General features: G+C 36.0%; 4 protein-coding genes across 12 annotated transcripts; all 4 read left to right on the top strand.

Moving 5' to 3' along the window:
• The first annotated feature begins 637 nt into the window (after positions 1-637).
• LOC140990223 (uncharacterized protein PAM68-like) lies at positions 638-2,700 on the top strand. The gene has a single exon (XM_073459817.1). The coding sequence runs from the start codon at positions 1,939-1,941 to the stop codon at positions 2,512-2,514; it is 576 nt and encodes a 191-aa protein (XP_073315918.1). The 5' UTR covers positions 638-1,938; the 3' UTR covers positions 2,515-2,700.
• Positions 2,701-2,997: 297 nt separating this feature from the next.
• On the top strand, positions 2,998-7,144 carry LOC140990222 (protein REVEILLE 6-like). 5 transcript variants are annotated; one of them, XM_073459815.1, is made up of 9 exons: positions 3,000-3,349; positions 3,929-3,986; positions 4,846-4,969; positions 5,055-5,207; positions 5,302-5,385; positions 5,825-5,934; positions 6,480-6,539; positions 6,907-7,006; positions 7,102-7,144. In XM_073459815.1, exons 1-8 carry the CDS (start codon positions 3,174-3,176, stop codon positions 7,000-7,002), a joined length of 861 nt encoding a protein of 286 aa, XP_073315916.1. In that variant the 5' UTR covers positions 3,000-3,173; the 3' UTR covers positions 7,003-7,006; positions 7,102-7,144. The 5 variants fall into 5 exon arrangements, with proteins under 5 accessions (XP_073315917.1, XP_073315916.1, XP_073315915.1 ...); XM_073459814.1 differs by having other exon boundaries at positions 5,052-5,207; positions 7,099-7,144; XM_073459813.1 differs by having other exon boundaries at positions 5,052-5,207; positions 6,907-7,020.
• A 4,228-nt stretch (positions 7,145-11,372) lies between these two features.
• Positions 11,373-13,851, top strand: LOC140989579 (uncharacterized). Its single transcript, XM_073458848.1, has 2 exons — positions 11,373-11,665; positions 12,573-13,851. The coding sequence occupies exon 2, from the start codon at positions 13,028-13,030 to the stop codon at positions 13,655-13,657; it is 630 nt and encodes a 209-aa protein (XP_073314949.1). The 5' UTR covers positions 11,373-11,665; positions 12,573-13,027; the 3' UTR covers positions 13,658-13,851.
• Positions 13,852-14,489: 638 nt separating this feature from the next.
• LOC140989580 (uncharacterized) lies at positions 14,490-16,543 on the top strand. 5 transcript variants are annotated; one of them, XM_073458853.1, is made up of 6 exons: positions 14,500-14,590; positions 14,876-14,947; positions 15,326-15,353; positions 15,633-15,706; positions 15,793-15,919; positions 15,991-16,543. In XM_073458853.1, the coding sequence occupies exons 3-6, from the start codon at positions 15,351-15,353 to the stop codon at positions 16,264-16,266; spliced, it is 480 nt and encodes a 159-aa protein (XP_073314954.1). In that variant the 5' UTR covers positions 14,500-14,590; positions 14,876-14,947; positions 15,326-15,350; the 3' UTR covers positions 16,267-16,543. The 5 variants fall into 5 exon arrangements, with proteins under 5 accessions (XP_073314950.1, XP_073314954.1, XP_073314953.1 ...); XM_073458852.1 differs by having other exon boundaries at positions 14,846-14,947; XM_073458849.1 differs by lacking the exon at positions 14,876-14,947 and having other exon boundaries at positions 14,490-14,590.
• Positions 16,544-17,093: the final 550 nt, after the last annotated feature.

Here is a 17,093-nt window from a genome sequence, read left to right as displayed (position 1 = left end):
TAACCACTTATAGAGTTTATTTGCCATGACTTTTTTTCTGTTTCCTAAAATACTCCTCTACTATTTCGAATTTTTTTTTATCTACTTTAGTTTTTTCTCCATTTTTTAAAAGAATGAACCATTTACTAATGAACACATAAAATTTTTATCATACAAGTATTTAATCTCTTCAAGTGTTTGTTTCACTCCCTAAAATACGCATCACTTTAATAATGATACACTTTGATGTTTAAAATATCAATATTATATACATAAAATCATTAGACTTGGTTAAGAATTCCCTCTTAATGTGTTCCACAGGATAGAGATGAATATATTAACTCCAGTTAAATTTGGACCCAAGTCTCCGGGAATGGCATCACCTTCTCACCTGAATTGGCGAAGCCCAACTGGATCTCCCTATTCTTCTAGCCATCGGACACCACTTTCATATAATCAAACTGCTACCACACGTTCGCCACTCTCGTATCATCAAACAGCCACAACACGTTCACCACTCTCTCCGTATATTCAATCACCTGATACTAGACCAAGTCTTTCTCCATCATCAGGAAACTCTGTGGCAAATTCTACAAATGGGATTGCTCGCCCTCGATGCGGATCACCATCCACCTATCAGGTAAGATAAAATATATTTAGAGGAAGAGTGGTATCCAGAAATGGAAGCTTTCAATTGAAAGTAGAAATTCTTCAATCAAACTTAACCAAATCTTTCTATGAATTCTAGTAAGTTGAATATAAAATAATAAAAATTTTGTAAATAGAGAATACACTACAGAGATTATCTTCATGTCACGAACACGTATATCCTTGACACAATGGTCAAACGGAAAAACATAATTGACTCTCTTTTAATTTAAAATACAATCATCACCCTTAAAATAGGTTAAGTTTTGGGGGATAAATATATACAGTAGAGAGTATATTATCCTAACACTAAATCACAAGAAGATTACATCAAATTGAGTATAATGTAAAGCCAATTACGTAACTGTGATGTGATTTCCAACATAATTCCTAAGTATCTAAATTGCAAAATACATATGCATTCTTACCAGCTTAACCGCAAATCTAGGGATGTTAACTTTACATGGTTTCTTAATTAATATATGCTAAGGATGACAAAACTTCATTAAGAGTAATTGCATCCTATTCTGTTGTTTAAATCAGGTTTCGAGGAAATCATACGAGAAGCTGAGAAAGCCGGGCAGTTGATAATTCCCCAGATGTTAGGAAGATTACGCTAGCTATTGACAGCAAGCTTTGTCAATTGTCAGAATTATTTCCTGTGATATTTTGAAGCCGACAATTTAAAAGCAAAAATCTTGGTTGTAACTTTGTGGTGCTTATTTAACTTAACAAAACATTCTATAGCCACAAATCTGTATCAACACTTCCTGCTGCTTTTGACTTTGTAGACAACAAGAATCACCGCAGTGCTAGACTAATAGGTAAGATATACAGCACTTTGACACAGATAGATATATAGAAAAGTTTCAATACACTAAAAATTCGAAAATCTGGTAAAATGAGCATGAAGTTAAAAAAAATATTCATGCGAAGGTGAGAGATTGACTATTTTGTGCTGCTAGATGATCCCTCTGGTTGCAATATCATAAAGATCCAATCTTTGCATAAACAGACGGTGAACAGCACCCAGTGGAATAGAATTTGGTTTCCCAAAGTTGAAGATGTCTGGTTTGACTCGGTAGGCAAATGTATTTTATCTTCTTTTATTGTATAAAGACTACAATTGTGGGGGCAATAAATATCCTTTAGCAATACAATATTCCAATCAACTCATAGTGAGAATTTTTTTAGCATAAAACAGAACCATTCATCTGTCTAGATAAGATTTCAACGCATCAATAATGACAAATTGTGCGCACACACATTTCTTTCGAAAACATTGACATACAACAAACTGGAAGAAAAGCCATGAAAACTCTCACCATTCTCCAACAAATCACACTCCCACACACAACAAAACCATTTTCATGGTCGCAAAGCAACCCAAATCTCCATCATAACCGCCGTGGGTTGCCATTCCCACAACCAAGAACATGGAGGGTGCACGGCGAAGCAAAGGGGTTCACCGGACAGTCAGACCCATACAAAAGAAAGCCCAAGAATAAAGAAATCCCTGCAAGAAAAGGTAAAACAACCAGAAGAAGCAGCAGAGACTACGAAGAAGCTGATGATAAAATACCTGAAATTGTGTGGAAGAGAATGATTTCAAGAATCCTGTCGTACGTAGGCGTGCCATTGTTAACGGGTTTCGCTTCGCTGCAAGCTTTTAGCATAATAAAAGAACAAAAATTGTGGGATATACCGATTTGGCTGCCATATTTGACGACTTTGATCACCTTTGGAGCTTCAGCACTTGGGATAGCTTTTGGCAGTCTCTCAACGAGTCTGGATCCAGATGAAGAAGGCTCAATCTTGGGGCTTGAACAGTTCGAGAAAAATTGGACTGAAGTGTGGAAGGAAGAAGATGAGAGTGGCGAAACATGACTTTCCATTTCGAGTGCTTGATTTACATCTCAATTTCATGGACCTATATTTTTTGGGTTTCGATTGAAATAATATAAAATCTCACATTTGATTATTGGAACGTTGCTAGGATTTGTAAGAATTTAAACATGTCAATCTTTGGTTTTGTTCTAATATGGATTCGAGCTCACGTCTTACACCAGCGTACCAGAAAGAGTGATGACATATTATGGTCAAGCTATTGTCATACGACTGAATAATTCGGTCCTCCAATGTATACAAGTGTGTGTCTATATATATATATGTATATATTTATTTTATAATAATGTGTTTAAATAAATAAATATAATTATAATTTTTATTTTGTTATGATTTGAATATAAATTAATTATTTAATTTTAGGACGGTCCAACGAAAACGAGGCGGTGTAAAGTGAAACAGGATAGATCCAAAATTGGGCCAAAGCAGGTCCAAACCCATCTCCATTTTCATGCAAACCGCCAACCTTTGCAGAAACCCTCACTGGCTATTACTTTTATTTTTATAGAAATTAGAAGAATCGGTCCAGCTGATTTAATATTTGCTGTTAGTGGAAAAGTGGCTTTACTGAGAATAAAGGGAGCCTTCTGAGCTTAGCAACCAAGCAGAAAACCGAAACCCAACTGGAAGCTCTTACAGGCATGGCTTTGCCGAACCTCGGCTCGTTATCATCTTCTACGGATGCGGTTGCGGCCTCCAGTACGACGTTGTCTCAGGACGACTCGAACAGGAAGGTCCGAAAACATTACACGATTTCCAAGTCACGAGAGAGCTGGACCGAACCCGAGCACGACAAGTTTCTGGAAGCCATTCAGCTGTGAGCACGAAATTTTGGATTTGGCATTTATTGATTCTTGTTTTACCGGTTTACGTGGATTAGGGTTTGGTTCGGGTGAATTTGACCGAGACTGTGCCAAGGAATTTTAATTTGGTTGGATTTTCTTTAGATTTCATGAATTAAGTTTTATATGTGAGTACTTTCATTAGGCAAGAACTGTATGGCCAAATTCTCTTTGCTTTCTGTTTTTTGTCTTCCGACCATTGTAACTGTGCTTTGATCAGGTAGTAGAAGGAGCGATTATCTGTATTTTGGCTGTTTATTTGTCTTCTTGAGACGCATGATTTCATATGTTTTGATCGAGGGTATTGCTATACCCAAGGTTTACTTAATATATGAATACGATAACCTTCAAGGATGCGAGTGAGTGGAGAGGGTAATAAATTGTTTTCAAAATTGTTGTGTGGCTGCTGATCTGCTAATCCTGCAGCAAGATGTCGGCTTACTCTTTGATGAACCAAACGTCCAAACCATAATTTTACATTCTCGCTCTGTATTGTTCCTTTATTTGCTATTGGTTTGATTTACTAAAGATTTGAGCTCTTTTCATAAATACAGCTTTGATCGTGATTGGAAGAAGATTGAAGCATTCATTGGATCAAAGAGTGTCATTCAGGTAACTTCTAAATTCGTACAATTATTTAATTAGTAATTACCCTGTCTTGCCTGTTTGAATGACTGTTACTTTTATTCTTGTTGAATTAACTCCCCAACTCCTAAGCATGACATGTACATATTCTACGGGCACTTTTTCTTTCAAAGGATAGGTTCTGAGGGCGAGAAGTTCAGAAATACCAGCCGAATTCAATCTACTATCATAACCTGGTTTCTGAACTGGGAATTCTTTTGTATTATCATGATGTGTGCCTTGAATATGTGTTTTTGACATTTATAAAGTTTGTATATAAGGAGTTTCATTATGTTTTTCATGGGATACAGAATTTTAGACTCAGCATCAGAGGAACGTTAACTCAGTGAGGGACTGGAGCTTAAATAACTCACTCAGAACACTTTTTTAAAGTATTACGTGGTACAATTTGGTCAAATAAGCCTTTTTGGAATAAATATTCAGTCGCTTGTGAACCTTCAGGTACTGTTTTATTGTTGGAAGCTTTAGAGAAATGTGCCTTAAACTAGGACCTCTATCAAAATTACTGGGATACACCTACATTTATTAGTGACTCCTGCTAAGCAGGCACAGAGAGATGCTGTCAACAGAGCTTTTCTGGCCATATCAACTGGATTATAATTTTCCTGGCTCTGCCAGATACATTTCCTGTGTTTGTACTTATTGGATTTACCACATGAACTTCAATTACATAATTGAAACAATTGTTTTGGAGTTTACTTTCTGGTAACAAGAAAATAACATTTCTGTTGATATTGGTTTTTGGACATCTTTCCACTTCACAATTTCTGTGTGAAGATTTTTTTTTTTTGAGTGACGTGATATAAGATAAATCATATTTTTGTAGATTCGCAGTCATGCACAGAAGTATTTTATGAAAGTTCAAAAGAGTGGGATCAAGGAACATCTACCTCCACCTCGGCCAAAAAGGAAAGCTGCTCATCCTTATCCACAGAAAGCTTCAAAAATTTGTAAGAGCGGATTGATTTTCTCTAATCCTGTTTGGAGTGGGTTTGAAATTAGTATAAACTCTGCCATGTATTGTAAGCTCAGCAGTGGGGGGTGTTTTACGACCCATGCCATCTCCCCAAGCATCCCCTCTTGTACCTGATACTGGATCTGTAAGTAGGCCAGATTCTTCAGCTTCGCTCAGGCATTCTGATACTGCTGCCTCCCTACCTTGCTTGATTGACAATTCTGTAAAAAAAGGTGTTCTTAATCTTATGTGCAAATAAAGATACCCTATTCCATAATTCGAAGACTTTTGCATTACATCTCTGAGTATGAATTTATGTTGTTGCAGGTGATATCAGATCTGGTGGACAGTCACTGCCTGGTATTTACTGTTGCTGTGGAAGTGACAGCAGTCCAAGGGCTAGGCCAACAGGTAAGATATTCCACTGATAATTAAGATTTTAAGAATAAAGTTGTCGAGGCATTGTGCTCCTTGAGCTGTAATGGTTGAGTGCTTTTGCTTAATCGTGTGTATCTTGTGCTAATTCGTAAACAGTTAGGTGGTATTTGATTATCGTTACATAAAGTGTTACACAATAGTCAAAATTTATATGGTTTGAAGTGCCGACACTCTCAAATGTATTTTCAAATGAGTTTTTTTTTACCTGGCTCCAAACAGTCTTGTCCGGTTCCTTTCTATGCACGCATCTGCTTAGTAGCTAATGTTTCGTGTACAAACATGAAAACTTCTTGATGTTTATCACTTTTCTGATTCCATCTCTAATGGATGTAATCTTCATTAATTACTTATTTTGCTGGCTGCTTTCTGGTTATTACTGTTATTAATGTATCAATTGCGGTTTTTATTGCAGTTCTTCCTGATTTTGCTCAAGTGTATAACTTCATAGGCAGTATCTTTGACCCAAATGTGACCGGACATTTACAGAAATTGAAGAAAATGGATCAAATTGACATCGAAACTGTATGATTTTCAAGCATGACATTTGTGCATCTCGTTGCTTCATCATTATGTGGTAGAAACTAGAAACCATTATTTTTTGGTGTGTCAAGCAAAATCTATGAATGCATCATCTAAATACTTAGGACTAAACTGTTGGAAAGGAATGAGGATGTGATATCTGATCTTGAACTGATGCTCAAGAATGTTTTTTGTTCTGTTTGTTACAGTTGGAACGTACATTCTGACTTCAAAGCTGCTCTTTTTACTCTGTTTGGTTTGTTTCTCTTGTAACATGTCTAACTTATGCAAAAAAGAAAATCTTTTAATGAAGTTTAAACATAATATCTGTACTCAGATGTTATATTTCAAAGTAACCCTTACTCTTTTAAAGCTTGTGAAACAAGCTGCAAAAGTATATTCTGGTCCTTACTGCGGTCTGAGATGTCAGAAATAGTGTTATTTTCCTTACTAATATAATTTGATGATCTTTATTAACTCTATATACCCTTGACATATGCTATAATTTTTACTGATTTTTTTCTTTTTTTTCCCGGACACGTTAACAGGTTTTATTGTTGATGAGAAATCTCTCCATCAATTTATCCAGTCCTGATTTTGAGGATCATGTAAGAACTATGTAGTCCGAGAATCACAGCATAAGTCTCCATTCTCTAATCTTCTATTGTTGAGCAATTACTTGTAATGAAGTTTCCTACGACTTTTTACTGCCATATTATTAACATATAATGCAACGATGGACTCATGAATATGGAATGGCAGTGGGGGGAAGAGTTGTATAATATGAAACTTTTTTGTGAGACAAGAAAATAGAAAACATTGATGGAACAAAGCCCGTGTATCAGAGAGTTAACTGTAAAATTTGAGTAAATTTTCACCAGAAGTAGGGAATGGGGTTGCACTTATCCCGCCTTCTGCTCCATTGGCCCTGTTTCTACTTACATGCAATGTAACCATTGTGATATATTGTTGCAGAGACGATTACTTTCAACCCACGAGATTGACAAAAGGGACAGTGCCTACGATGCAATAAAATATATCCGTACTGATCAATTTGACGATTCGACATAATGTGGTACTCCTTTGGCGGTTCGTTTTTTGAAATTATGATATTGCGAGAATGATGCTTATGATTTTTAATTAAAAACCAAAACGTGCTCATTTTAGCAGGTCAGGACCTTGGCTTGGCACTACGGGTATTGGATTGTATAAAGTAAGGCAAAATCCAGTGTTTGTGATCATATTTTCTTTTGGTTGGGCAGTTCTCATGTCCTCGCGTGTTGTACATAGTAACTGTACAATAAAAGGTGAAGGAGGACTAGTATTAGATTATTTCTTAGGTTGGACTTGGGGTGCAAACAAATGAAATCGATTGAACACTGATAGAGTTATAAACAAACTATCAACTCTGTTAAAGATTCGAGCTCGATTCATTTGATTCAGACTGATTATCGAGTTTTATGATAGCTAGACTCGGGCCTGTAATTTGTTTTAATTTTAAACATAGTTATAGATTAATAATTAGTAGATAATTGAATGTAGCGGCCAACGAGAGTGGTCCATGAGCTGTCCAACAAAATAATTTAAGCTCGAAATGGTGTGCACCCCAAGTACTGATTAAACTAGGCAAAAGTGTACCGAGTTTCATTTTGTGTTGTAAGGGTGGACGAAGATGTGGCACTGTATAATTCAGTATCAAAACCATGAGAAGAATTGTGTTGCGGGAAAGTAAGTAATACAATGTGGAATGTAATGCAATTTTTGGTCGGCCCTGTTTTCTAGATTTTATGCAATAAGTTCAATGTAATTTTATTTTCCACAATATACCTTGCTTCTTGTTCGATAGTTGGATAATATTTGATCCGTTAAACAAGAAAATTTCAATTCAGGTTTTTTTTTATACATCATACTTGCATAAACAACATAATTTATGAATTTTAAAACCTTTTTAATTAAATATTATTTTTGGGGCTTGGCTCTCTTATCCGATTTTGGTTGTCTTTAGGATATAATCTATATTTCCTTTTGGATAAACTTTGACGATGGTGATTAAAAATGTGATTGTGTTATTTTTTCCATTTGATATTTATTCGAATATGGTAAAGAAGTTTTGTGAAGAATCGCCCTAATGAAATTATATGGTTACATTTTGGTGATTGAATAAAAATCCCTGTTTCGGTTGAACCTGTTCTCCACAGATTCCGTTCCCCAATCAACCACGTCACTTCCATATATTATTAATCAATTACATGTATTTTATATATTCAAATTGTTGTGAAAAATTAAAAATTTACGGTGAAAAATAAAAATTTCAAACTCTCAAAATTATCACAATACACACTTTATAATATTTTTCTCTCAACTCAATTGTATCAAATCTTTACAAATGGAGACCTATTTATAAGATTTCTTTGGAAAACAATCTAAAAATAATTTCATCATTACATACATCGTCACACACTAATTTTACCTAATTTTAAACATTATAATTTTCAACACAAATAAATATTAATTTCCAACACAAATAACTATTCTAGGAGTGAATGTTCTATAATTATTCTCTAACTTAAGATAAAGATTGATTTATCTTTTTTATAACAATATTTAAATCATTAGATTTTTTTAAAAAAAAAATGAAAAGAAAAAGAAACCCATGATTTCGTACCACACAGTAACATGCCAATTACTTGTCAAATAATCGAATTCCAGAGAATGAGTCCTGATAAAACTAAATTTTATTGTAACAAAATTTTTATCTCAGAACATCTTAATCAAGAACACTAGATATAAATCCATCTTCCATTAATCCAAATAATCAACTCCGAAACTTTTTTTTATTGTTATTAAAAAAAAGATCATATTGCCATTCATTGTATCCCCAATTGGCCACCAACTGTCGGAACCCATATCAGTCTTTGGAATGAAATTATGGGTTGCTATCGTAATCGGCGTTGCAGTAATCCTGCTTTCAATCCTCATCTCTGTTCTTGTATTCGGGAAACGCGGAAAAAACAGCACTGAATCATCAAGTCCAAGATTGCTGATCAATCCGAGTTCCATGGATAAGAGGCTGTTATCCGTTAAGAGATGGGCTATCGAGGCGAACATGGAGGAGCCAGAAAACCAAGCGACGTATTGTGATGATAAATGGCCTGGGATTTATGGGGAAAGCATTGTTGGTGGTAGTGATGTGGAGGATTTGAAAACACTAGTGTTGGATACCGGATCTGCGAAAATGTGAGCTGGAATGGGGATCATGTGATCTTTTTTCTTTGTTTATCGATCGATAACACTGAAGAAGTTGTCAAAAGGCTATAGAATAGCAGGCATATATAAGAACTGTTAGCCAAATTGCTAAAAGCGGCCATATGAACGGTAGCAATCTCGTAAGTACAAAATACTAAACGAAATAAGTATATTTATATAAACCGATGCATGTAACAAGTACAGTTTTCTTAAACATATTTGTCGTCTCAGATATGTGCTTCGAGGATTTAGTCGGACGATGCAGCGATGTTACACAAAGCAGAAAACGCAAACAGAGGCACCCAACAATCAATCAAGAATGTGAAAGGTAGCTAAGCGATTTTTTCCCTTGATCAGTATGACATTCGACGTACTCAGATCGTGCCCGTACACTTGTACACAAAGTCAAGGTTTTTCCCATTCAAATCGGGCCCTTGATTTGCACCCCTCCTGCCACCCTTGAAAGAATGCGTAATAGCTCACTGATCGAGCGCTCTTGCGCTAAGAGCGCTGAAGATGAACAGTGCTAAGCGATCTGCCGTAATGTACTCGTACTATAAAGAAGAATGAGATAAAGTGAATAAATATTCAAACTTATTATCATTTTATATATATATTATCCTTTTCCTGATATATATAATCAATCCTTTTCTTGACATTAGGTAGGAGTTCCTATAACCCAAGCTTCATCCTGGTCATGGATAGATCACCCAGGTTCGGGTCCATGAATAGTGACAATTCTTGGTTAATTATTTGATATAAAAAATTCAGATAAGTGCAAGTAATATTATAAAAGTTCCAAGTTTTCTACGAGTCATAGAACAAATTCTTGGTTGTAATCAATGTGGGAAAATTCTCTCTACTCGACCTGTACCAAATAGCAACTGTTTTTCTAACTTCATCATATTTTAAAAAAAAATGTCATATCAACCGGAAATGTTGCAAGATATATTTTCCGTCTATAAACTATAAATTTTGCCAACAAATATTAATCCCATTTCCCGACTGAAACCAAATTCTTGAATATAATCACATAATTTATTTTTTAATTTAATATTATTCGTTCAGGGAATCGGGATGCTTGTGTGGGAGTATATAGACAATGGGAATCTTAGCCACAGGCTTCACCAGTTGATAGGCGTAGCAAACTCTTTAAGTTGGAAAATTCGAGTGAAGATTATTATAGGAATCACAAAAAGGTTTATGAATCTTTGTCGAGTATAAACTTGTTTCATTTGCCCTTGAGCTACTAACCGAATCAATAGTGGTCATATATAGAACGTATATAAAATGCGTATGCATGTATGTATAAAATTTGTAGATATGTTTGATTTATACTCGGTTTGACTTACCTTCGTTAAGACACTGAACCAGCGATGATTCATCAAAACTTGAAATCAACCAATATATTGGCTGATAAACAGTCTGATAATGGGATCACGAAGCTTTTAGGCCCCGAGTGGAATCATGTCACGGTTCCTCCAATGGAAATGACCGGGTAAATAAGCTCTTTATGTCCTTTGAGTTTCAAGAATCTTTTATGTCTAAGAACTGTAAGTTTATGATTTAAATATAATTTCGTTAGCTATGTAGATATATTCCACCGGAGTTCACGAACACGAGTTTAGTGAGCACGAAGAGTGATGTTCACTGCTTTGGAGTTCTTTATCGGTAGATTGTATCTGGAAAGCTTTCTACGTAGTTGACTTTGGAGGATATAGAGGTTAATATGTCTTAATTTTATAGACACAGATACCAGTGAAATATCAAATTTCTTGTACTGGTATTTCAATATTCTTGAATGAACAACTTGGATTAATTTCGGAGGATTGGGTAAAATCCAAGATGTCAGACCAAAAATATGATTTCGTATTCGATTCTAAGTTGCTTGAACGCCCCCAATGAAGGAACTCAAACGAATTCTTCTCAGTGCTCTTCGGTGTGTGGATTTTGAGGTCGAAAATAGACCTTAAATAGGAGAAATTATCCATATGCTAGAGTCTCGTCACTTGTTACTCAGTGATGTAAATAGACGTCATTAATTATATTTCTATATACATTAAATAAGTAATTGAATTAACACTTAGTGCACACACGTCCTATGCACTCAATTTATTTTGAAAGTTCTTTATTTATTATAATATTCACCGATAATAATATCTTGTTTTGTTAACAGAATAGATTACATGAGACCTTGAGAAATCCGCAATGTGACCGACTAATAATCAGGTGACACGTATCCATAATCCTCTAATATCCAATTTTACCCTTGTTCTATTCACTTCCGGCTCTTCCAGTTCCCACCGGCAAGCAATCTCATTCGATCGGTTCTTTTAAGTTTTATCCGTCTCACTTGTTACAGATCCATACTTTTTTTCTTCACCCGATTCACAATTTTTATCCTTTTTTGACCTTAAAGTTGATCTTTTTTGTCCCTGATAGCATCTTGTTGTTGAGGGGCCTTCTTTTCTCTCCTTGATCGTTATAGGTTTTACTTGGTTTTGATTCTGAATTACTGATTTATTCTATTATTTTTTCAGTTCTCTATGTGGATTTTTTGATCTGATGCAAAACAGTGCATATGAGAGATTGATTTTCTTTCGAATTTAGATTTTGGCTTCTGGGTCTGGCGAATCGTGCGATTGATTGTGGGTTTTTGTCGTCTAAGTGTTATTGGATTTGGGTTTTCCTTTAATCTAGGTTCTTAAGTAGAGTAGGTTTTGTTGAATTGTTTAATTGTTTGGATACCTTAATTGTAAATTTTTTTGGGGGATCTGAAATTGAGGTTAGAGTAACTACACCAGGATGCTTGTTATGATGGGTAACCTAAACCAACAGCTATCATAAGGAACTAATGTTACTGAATCAGTTACCTAGTTGTTTTCTAGTTTATACTGCGGATTTGATAACTTAAAAATTGATTGTTTAGTTTTAAGGGAAAAAATTAAAGAACGTGTAATTGTTCTAGTCTAGTGATGATAGAATTCTATTTAATTTACGCTTAAAATGGAAGGCTCCGGTTAGGAGGACTGCATGTTAATTAGGGTATTTCTGTTTGGTACTTTATTGAGGATTTGATCTTTGAGGTGGCTAGGATTGATCGGATCTTGAATGGGTTATAGGAGCATTTGTTGTGGGCGTTTTTCGATCGATGCTGTGGTAAAGGCCAAGTTATGTGTGCATTACATAATAAATTGTTTTATGTGTCGCTTACCTACTTAATCAGTATGGTCGTGTTGATTTTTTGTGTTGTCGCTGCTATTTGTAGTATTGTTTTCTATTTTATCTTTGTCGTTTTTTCATGTCAGCATGCTGTTGTGATTTCTCTCTTGAATTTTGCTTTGCATTTAGTCAGATCTTCAGTGCTTTCTAATGATTCATCGATCTTTATGCAGGAGGAAGGCCATGTGAGTTATTCGAAATAGAGAGAAACAGTTAACTTAAAATCAATAAAATCATCTTTTTTTATATTGTGACTGCGATATGGGTGGCACAGGTTGTGAGAAATTGGGAAAAATGGAAAAGGTTAGTGGATTAAGTTCTCATATGTTTTCTATTCTCCTATGTCCAGTTATTTCTTTTTGGGAGTGTAGTGTGCGTAAAATGAGGTACTCCTTTAGACCGGAGTGGGTGTAGGTGTAAGTTTGATCTATCTAAATAATTTCTGTAGTTTCCAATTTTAATATTTCGTTTCCATTATTAAGTATTTAATAGCAAGGTTAAAAAGGAAACGGAAACATATAGATAGATCATGCTCACTGCTGAGGTAAGTTTTCTCGAAAAAGCACAAGGGTAATTTAAGAGAGAGAGGTGTACAAGTTATAGAGTTACAGTTGAGGCGTTACTGGGCATGATGGATTGTGTTAAAGTGACAGCTAGTGTTAGGAAAGCCAAGAAGAAGCAGGTGAAGGGAGAATTAGATCGCCTTAAACAGGCCGAGAAGAAGAGGAGGCGCTTAGAGAAGGCTCTGGCTACTTCTGCGGCCATCCGTTCCGAACTGGAAAAGAAGAAGCAGAAAAAGAAAGAAGAACAGGAGCGGCTCGATGAAGAAGGTGCCGCCATAGCTGAGGCAGTTGCACTTCATGTCCTACTTGGTGAAGACCCTGAAGATTCAGGCAATGTCGTGCGGAACAAGGACGAGGGGCTGTCCTCGTGGGATCATGCTCAACAAATTGATGTCATTTTCGGGAGAAGACGGGGGCTGTTTCCTTACCATGACCAACTCGATTATTCATTTGAAAGCATGGGACGTGTTTCTGATGCTCGTATATATGGGCAATTGCAAAATCAATGGGGAAATTCTATGTGGGCGACTGATCCTCAAGAAAATTATTTATACTCTCTGTGTTATGAAGAAGATGATTTGTGCTCTGCTGATTTATCTGCTGATCATGTTGCTGCTGAAGCTGTTTCATCACTTAAAATAGCTGATGATGCACGGGTAGATGCATACGTCTACAACCATATTTTAAGTGGGTAGAAGGATGGATCTTTTTGTGGTGTGGTGAAGTTGTGGGTCTTGCCAGTTTTAGTTGTTTTGAGCAAATGATATGTACATATATTACATCTCTGAGTTGAATTAGCGTGTGATTTTGTTGAAGAATACAGTTTGTATCGTGACATTTTGAAGCTTTTGACTTTCAAGATCTTACTGTTTGATTTTTGTTGCCGAAATTTACTCATTTTCCTTACCGCATGGCATCTTTCATCATTTGGAATATTTTATGAAGTGCTCTTCAATAGCTATTCGCTGCAAGTCATAGCAAGGAATCCCGACCGATTGGAAATAATATGGATGTCAATAAACTAGCAATGGGTTTATAAAAACGGCGGTTTTGTATATCTTTTAGGGCAAGAATTTATTCTTGATTTTAAAAAAAAGTAATTTTTTTATATTTTAGAAATAATTGTAGGTTGAGCTGGAGCTGTTTGGGTGGGGTCCACTGGATTGTCGGGTCCCGCCTGATATGCGGATCAGATGGACAGTTCCCAACCTGTCAAAATAGTGGGCTGGCCTGTTCACCAAGTGGTGGGTAGTGGATCAATTCCTCAAAACTTAATTGAAAATTGACAGATTGATTGTGAGTTTTGGTGGGTTATGGGTTGGACCGTTTCATTGGGCCCGTTTTGATTTGAGCTCGCTCACTTTCAAGACAATATCCAAAAAAAATGTGTAAAACTGGGCTCCATGCAAAACTAGATCGTGGTCAACCCTGCCATGGGTTAGGTCCATTTTAGTGCAGGCTGAGAGATGGACCATTTGTTGTCTAATTGGGCTTTACAACCATTCGGCTTTTAAAGGCCCAATCAGTTTCATTTAGCTTGCAAATGCACACACGAGTATCGACACCAAGTATCCTTTAATCGACGAGCTCGATGAATCAAATTCTCTCTTTGGATTCTCAATCTTGAGGTTTTTCATCTAATCTTACTCAGAGTTTTTATTGTTTTTGTAAATTATATTGTTTTTACGATTAGGGTTTGGTTAATCGTACTTTGTATGTGATTGGGTTAGTTTCAATTTCTGGAGATTATATGCTTCATATTGTGTTGTGTATGAATCATGATACAAAGCTCGTTTTTTTCTTTTTTTAAAAAAACGGAACCAAAGCATTTCAAATCCACCAAATACTCAATTATTGGAGTTAATCAAATTCATTTTTACAAGTTCATTCCTCGATCAAATCCTTCCATCCAGAAAGGAGTGCTTGAACTCTCTGGAAATTGAAATTCCTAGCAGAGCTGATTTAGAATATGTGCCTTTAGTGTGGTGAGTATTTTGATAATCGTGAATTACACAAACTAGCCATTGTACATGGTTTCATTTTTCTAACCATTTTTTAATCATTAAATGTAGAAGTACTTTGAAATGTATGTCTGTCTTTTGTGTGTGTGTTAGAGAGTGTATAATTAAGGTTTGCTCTATATTCTTTAAAGTAGAAGTCTGTGTGGAATTACCTTCTCTTGTATTGCCATTTTCTTTGATTTGGTGATATGTTGTGGAAGAATGTGTCTTTGTTCTCGGAAATAATGCATTTGGATCTCCTGAGTTTTAATGCGTATTCAATTGCCGTTGACTTCATTTTTTATTTTGGAATTGGTTTCTGCTTGTGGATTGACTCTCTGCTTGTGGATTGACTCTCGAAAGGATTGACGACTACTGTGGCTATATCATGGTATTTCTTCTACAAGCCTCTTTTTAGTCCATCGAAATTTATACGTTAAAACAAAGTGTAGTGAGTATATTTGATGTTCGTTAGCATCACTTGCTTTTCTTTATATTTCCCATCATTCAAGGGATGGAAACTCAGTTCTGAGTAACATTTCAAGTTTGCAGCATAAGAATTAAAGGTTTTCAAATCTGAATGAAATATCGATAAGTAATTTTTAAGCTGGTGGATGGTTGCATGTTATATCGCGAGTCACTGACTTGGCTTTTTCACAACAATTGGCAGGACTCCAACAATTTCAGTGATGAAAAGTTGGAATGTAGATTATATGTTGGGAACCTTGATTTGAGGATCACAGAGTAAGCGCAACATTCTTTGGTATCAAATAATTTCTATCAAGAATTCTACGCCCCCGAATAAAACTACTATATGTGAATCCTTGTAGGGCTGCTCTGATTAAGATGTTTTCCCCCTTTGGAAAGATAATCTCCGAAGACTTCCTGTGGCATACCCGTGGCCCAAAACGTGGAGAACCACGTGGTTATGCTTTCATTCAGTTCAGTTCTATAGAGGTAAGTTGCTCAGTTTATAGTGTCCTCACTCGATGCAATTCCTGAATCCTGCTTTTAAAGTGAGAATGCAGGAAGCTAAACTGGCCAAGGAGAAGATGCACGGCAGGATGGCATGTGGCCGCCCCTTGGTCGTTCGTCTTGCTAGTGAGAAATACACATTGGAAGGACAAGCTAATTCACTCAAATACAGTGGTGAAGGAAGTGCATCTAGCATTCCTGTTGGTTATTCAGGACAAATAAATCGCTGTGCTAGAATTGCTGCAATAAAGAATAAGCTAAAGGCCATGGAACAAGAAGATGATAAATGCTCGAAAAAACAGAAGCAAACTGACATATCGGGGCACTGATGGTTGTGAGAACACCTTTCCCTCATAGAGGTCGTACGCAAGCAAAATCTTAAAGACGATGGGTATGCTGTTTTTATGTGTGTGCACAAATTTGCGTTAGTAGAATATGTCGACATTGTAACATATGATCGAAGGAGCAGTTCTCCTCTACACTTCTGGATATTGCTTCGTTGTAAAATTCTCTTTTGAATTTTCGTGCATCAGTTTTTTTGCACCTCATTGTTGCGAGTGGGAGCTTTACCAAGGATATCGATACAACATATTATATTTCTTTCTATGCTCTGGTCCAATGGTCCATCTTGATCGAGCTATTATTCTGGTGTTGAATGCAAATTCCACTAAACAAGCATACTTCTTACAAAGATGTATTGTAAACTCACACTTCAAGACCACAACACTACCCCGTAATCAAGATTGCACTAACTTGCATGCTATTTATCGCGTGCCGATGGCTCCGGTTGGATTGAACCCTGAAATTATGTCCCCATTCATGAATCTTAACTACGGTGCGCAGTGATTGCAGATTGGTGTTCCTAGTGTATGGCAAAACCCTCGCTAAAAAGGCCTTCATAGCTAAGTTACAAGCTCTGAAAAACAAAGTACGAGAATGAAGCTTAGAAACTTTGAACAAAACTTAAAGATTCGGAGCTTGATATATGATTCTTTCTTGAAATTGTCGTTAGCTTATGGTATCTTGCTTGCTTTTATGATACACCAGTTCTTTGTGTTTCCATCCTCAAAGGGTCAAAAACAAAATTCCAAAGAAATGGCATGTTAGCATTAGTTGCATCTTCTTTTTTTTTTTTGACAAATTTCTACTCATCCAA

The sequence above is a fragment of the Primulina huaijiensis genome, chromosome 12 (assembly GCF_012295235.1).
Source record: "Primulina huaijiensis isolate GDHJ02 chromosome 12, ASM1229523v2, whole genome shotgun sequence".
NCBI lineage: Eukaryota > Viridiplantae > Streptophyta > Magnoliopsida > Lamiales > Gesneriaceae > Primulina > Primulina huaijiensis.
This window is presented reverse-complemented; position numbering and strand designations above follow the sequence as displayed.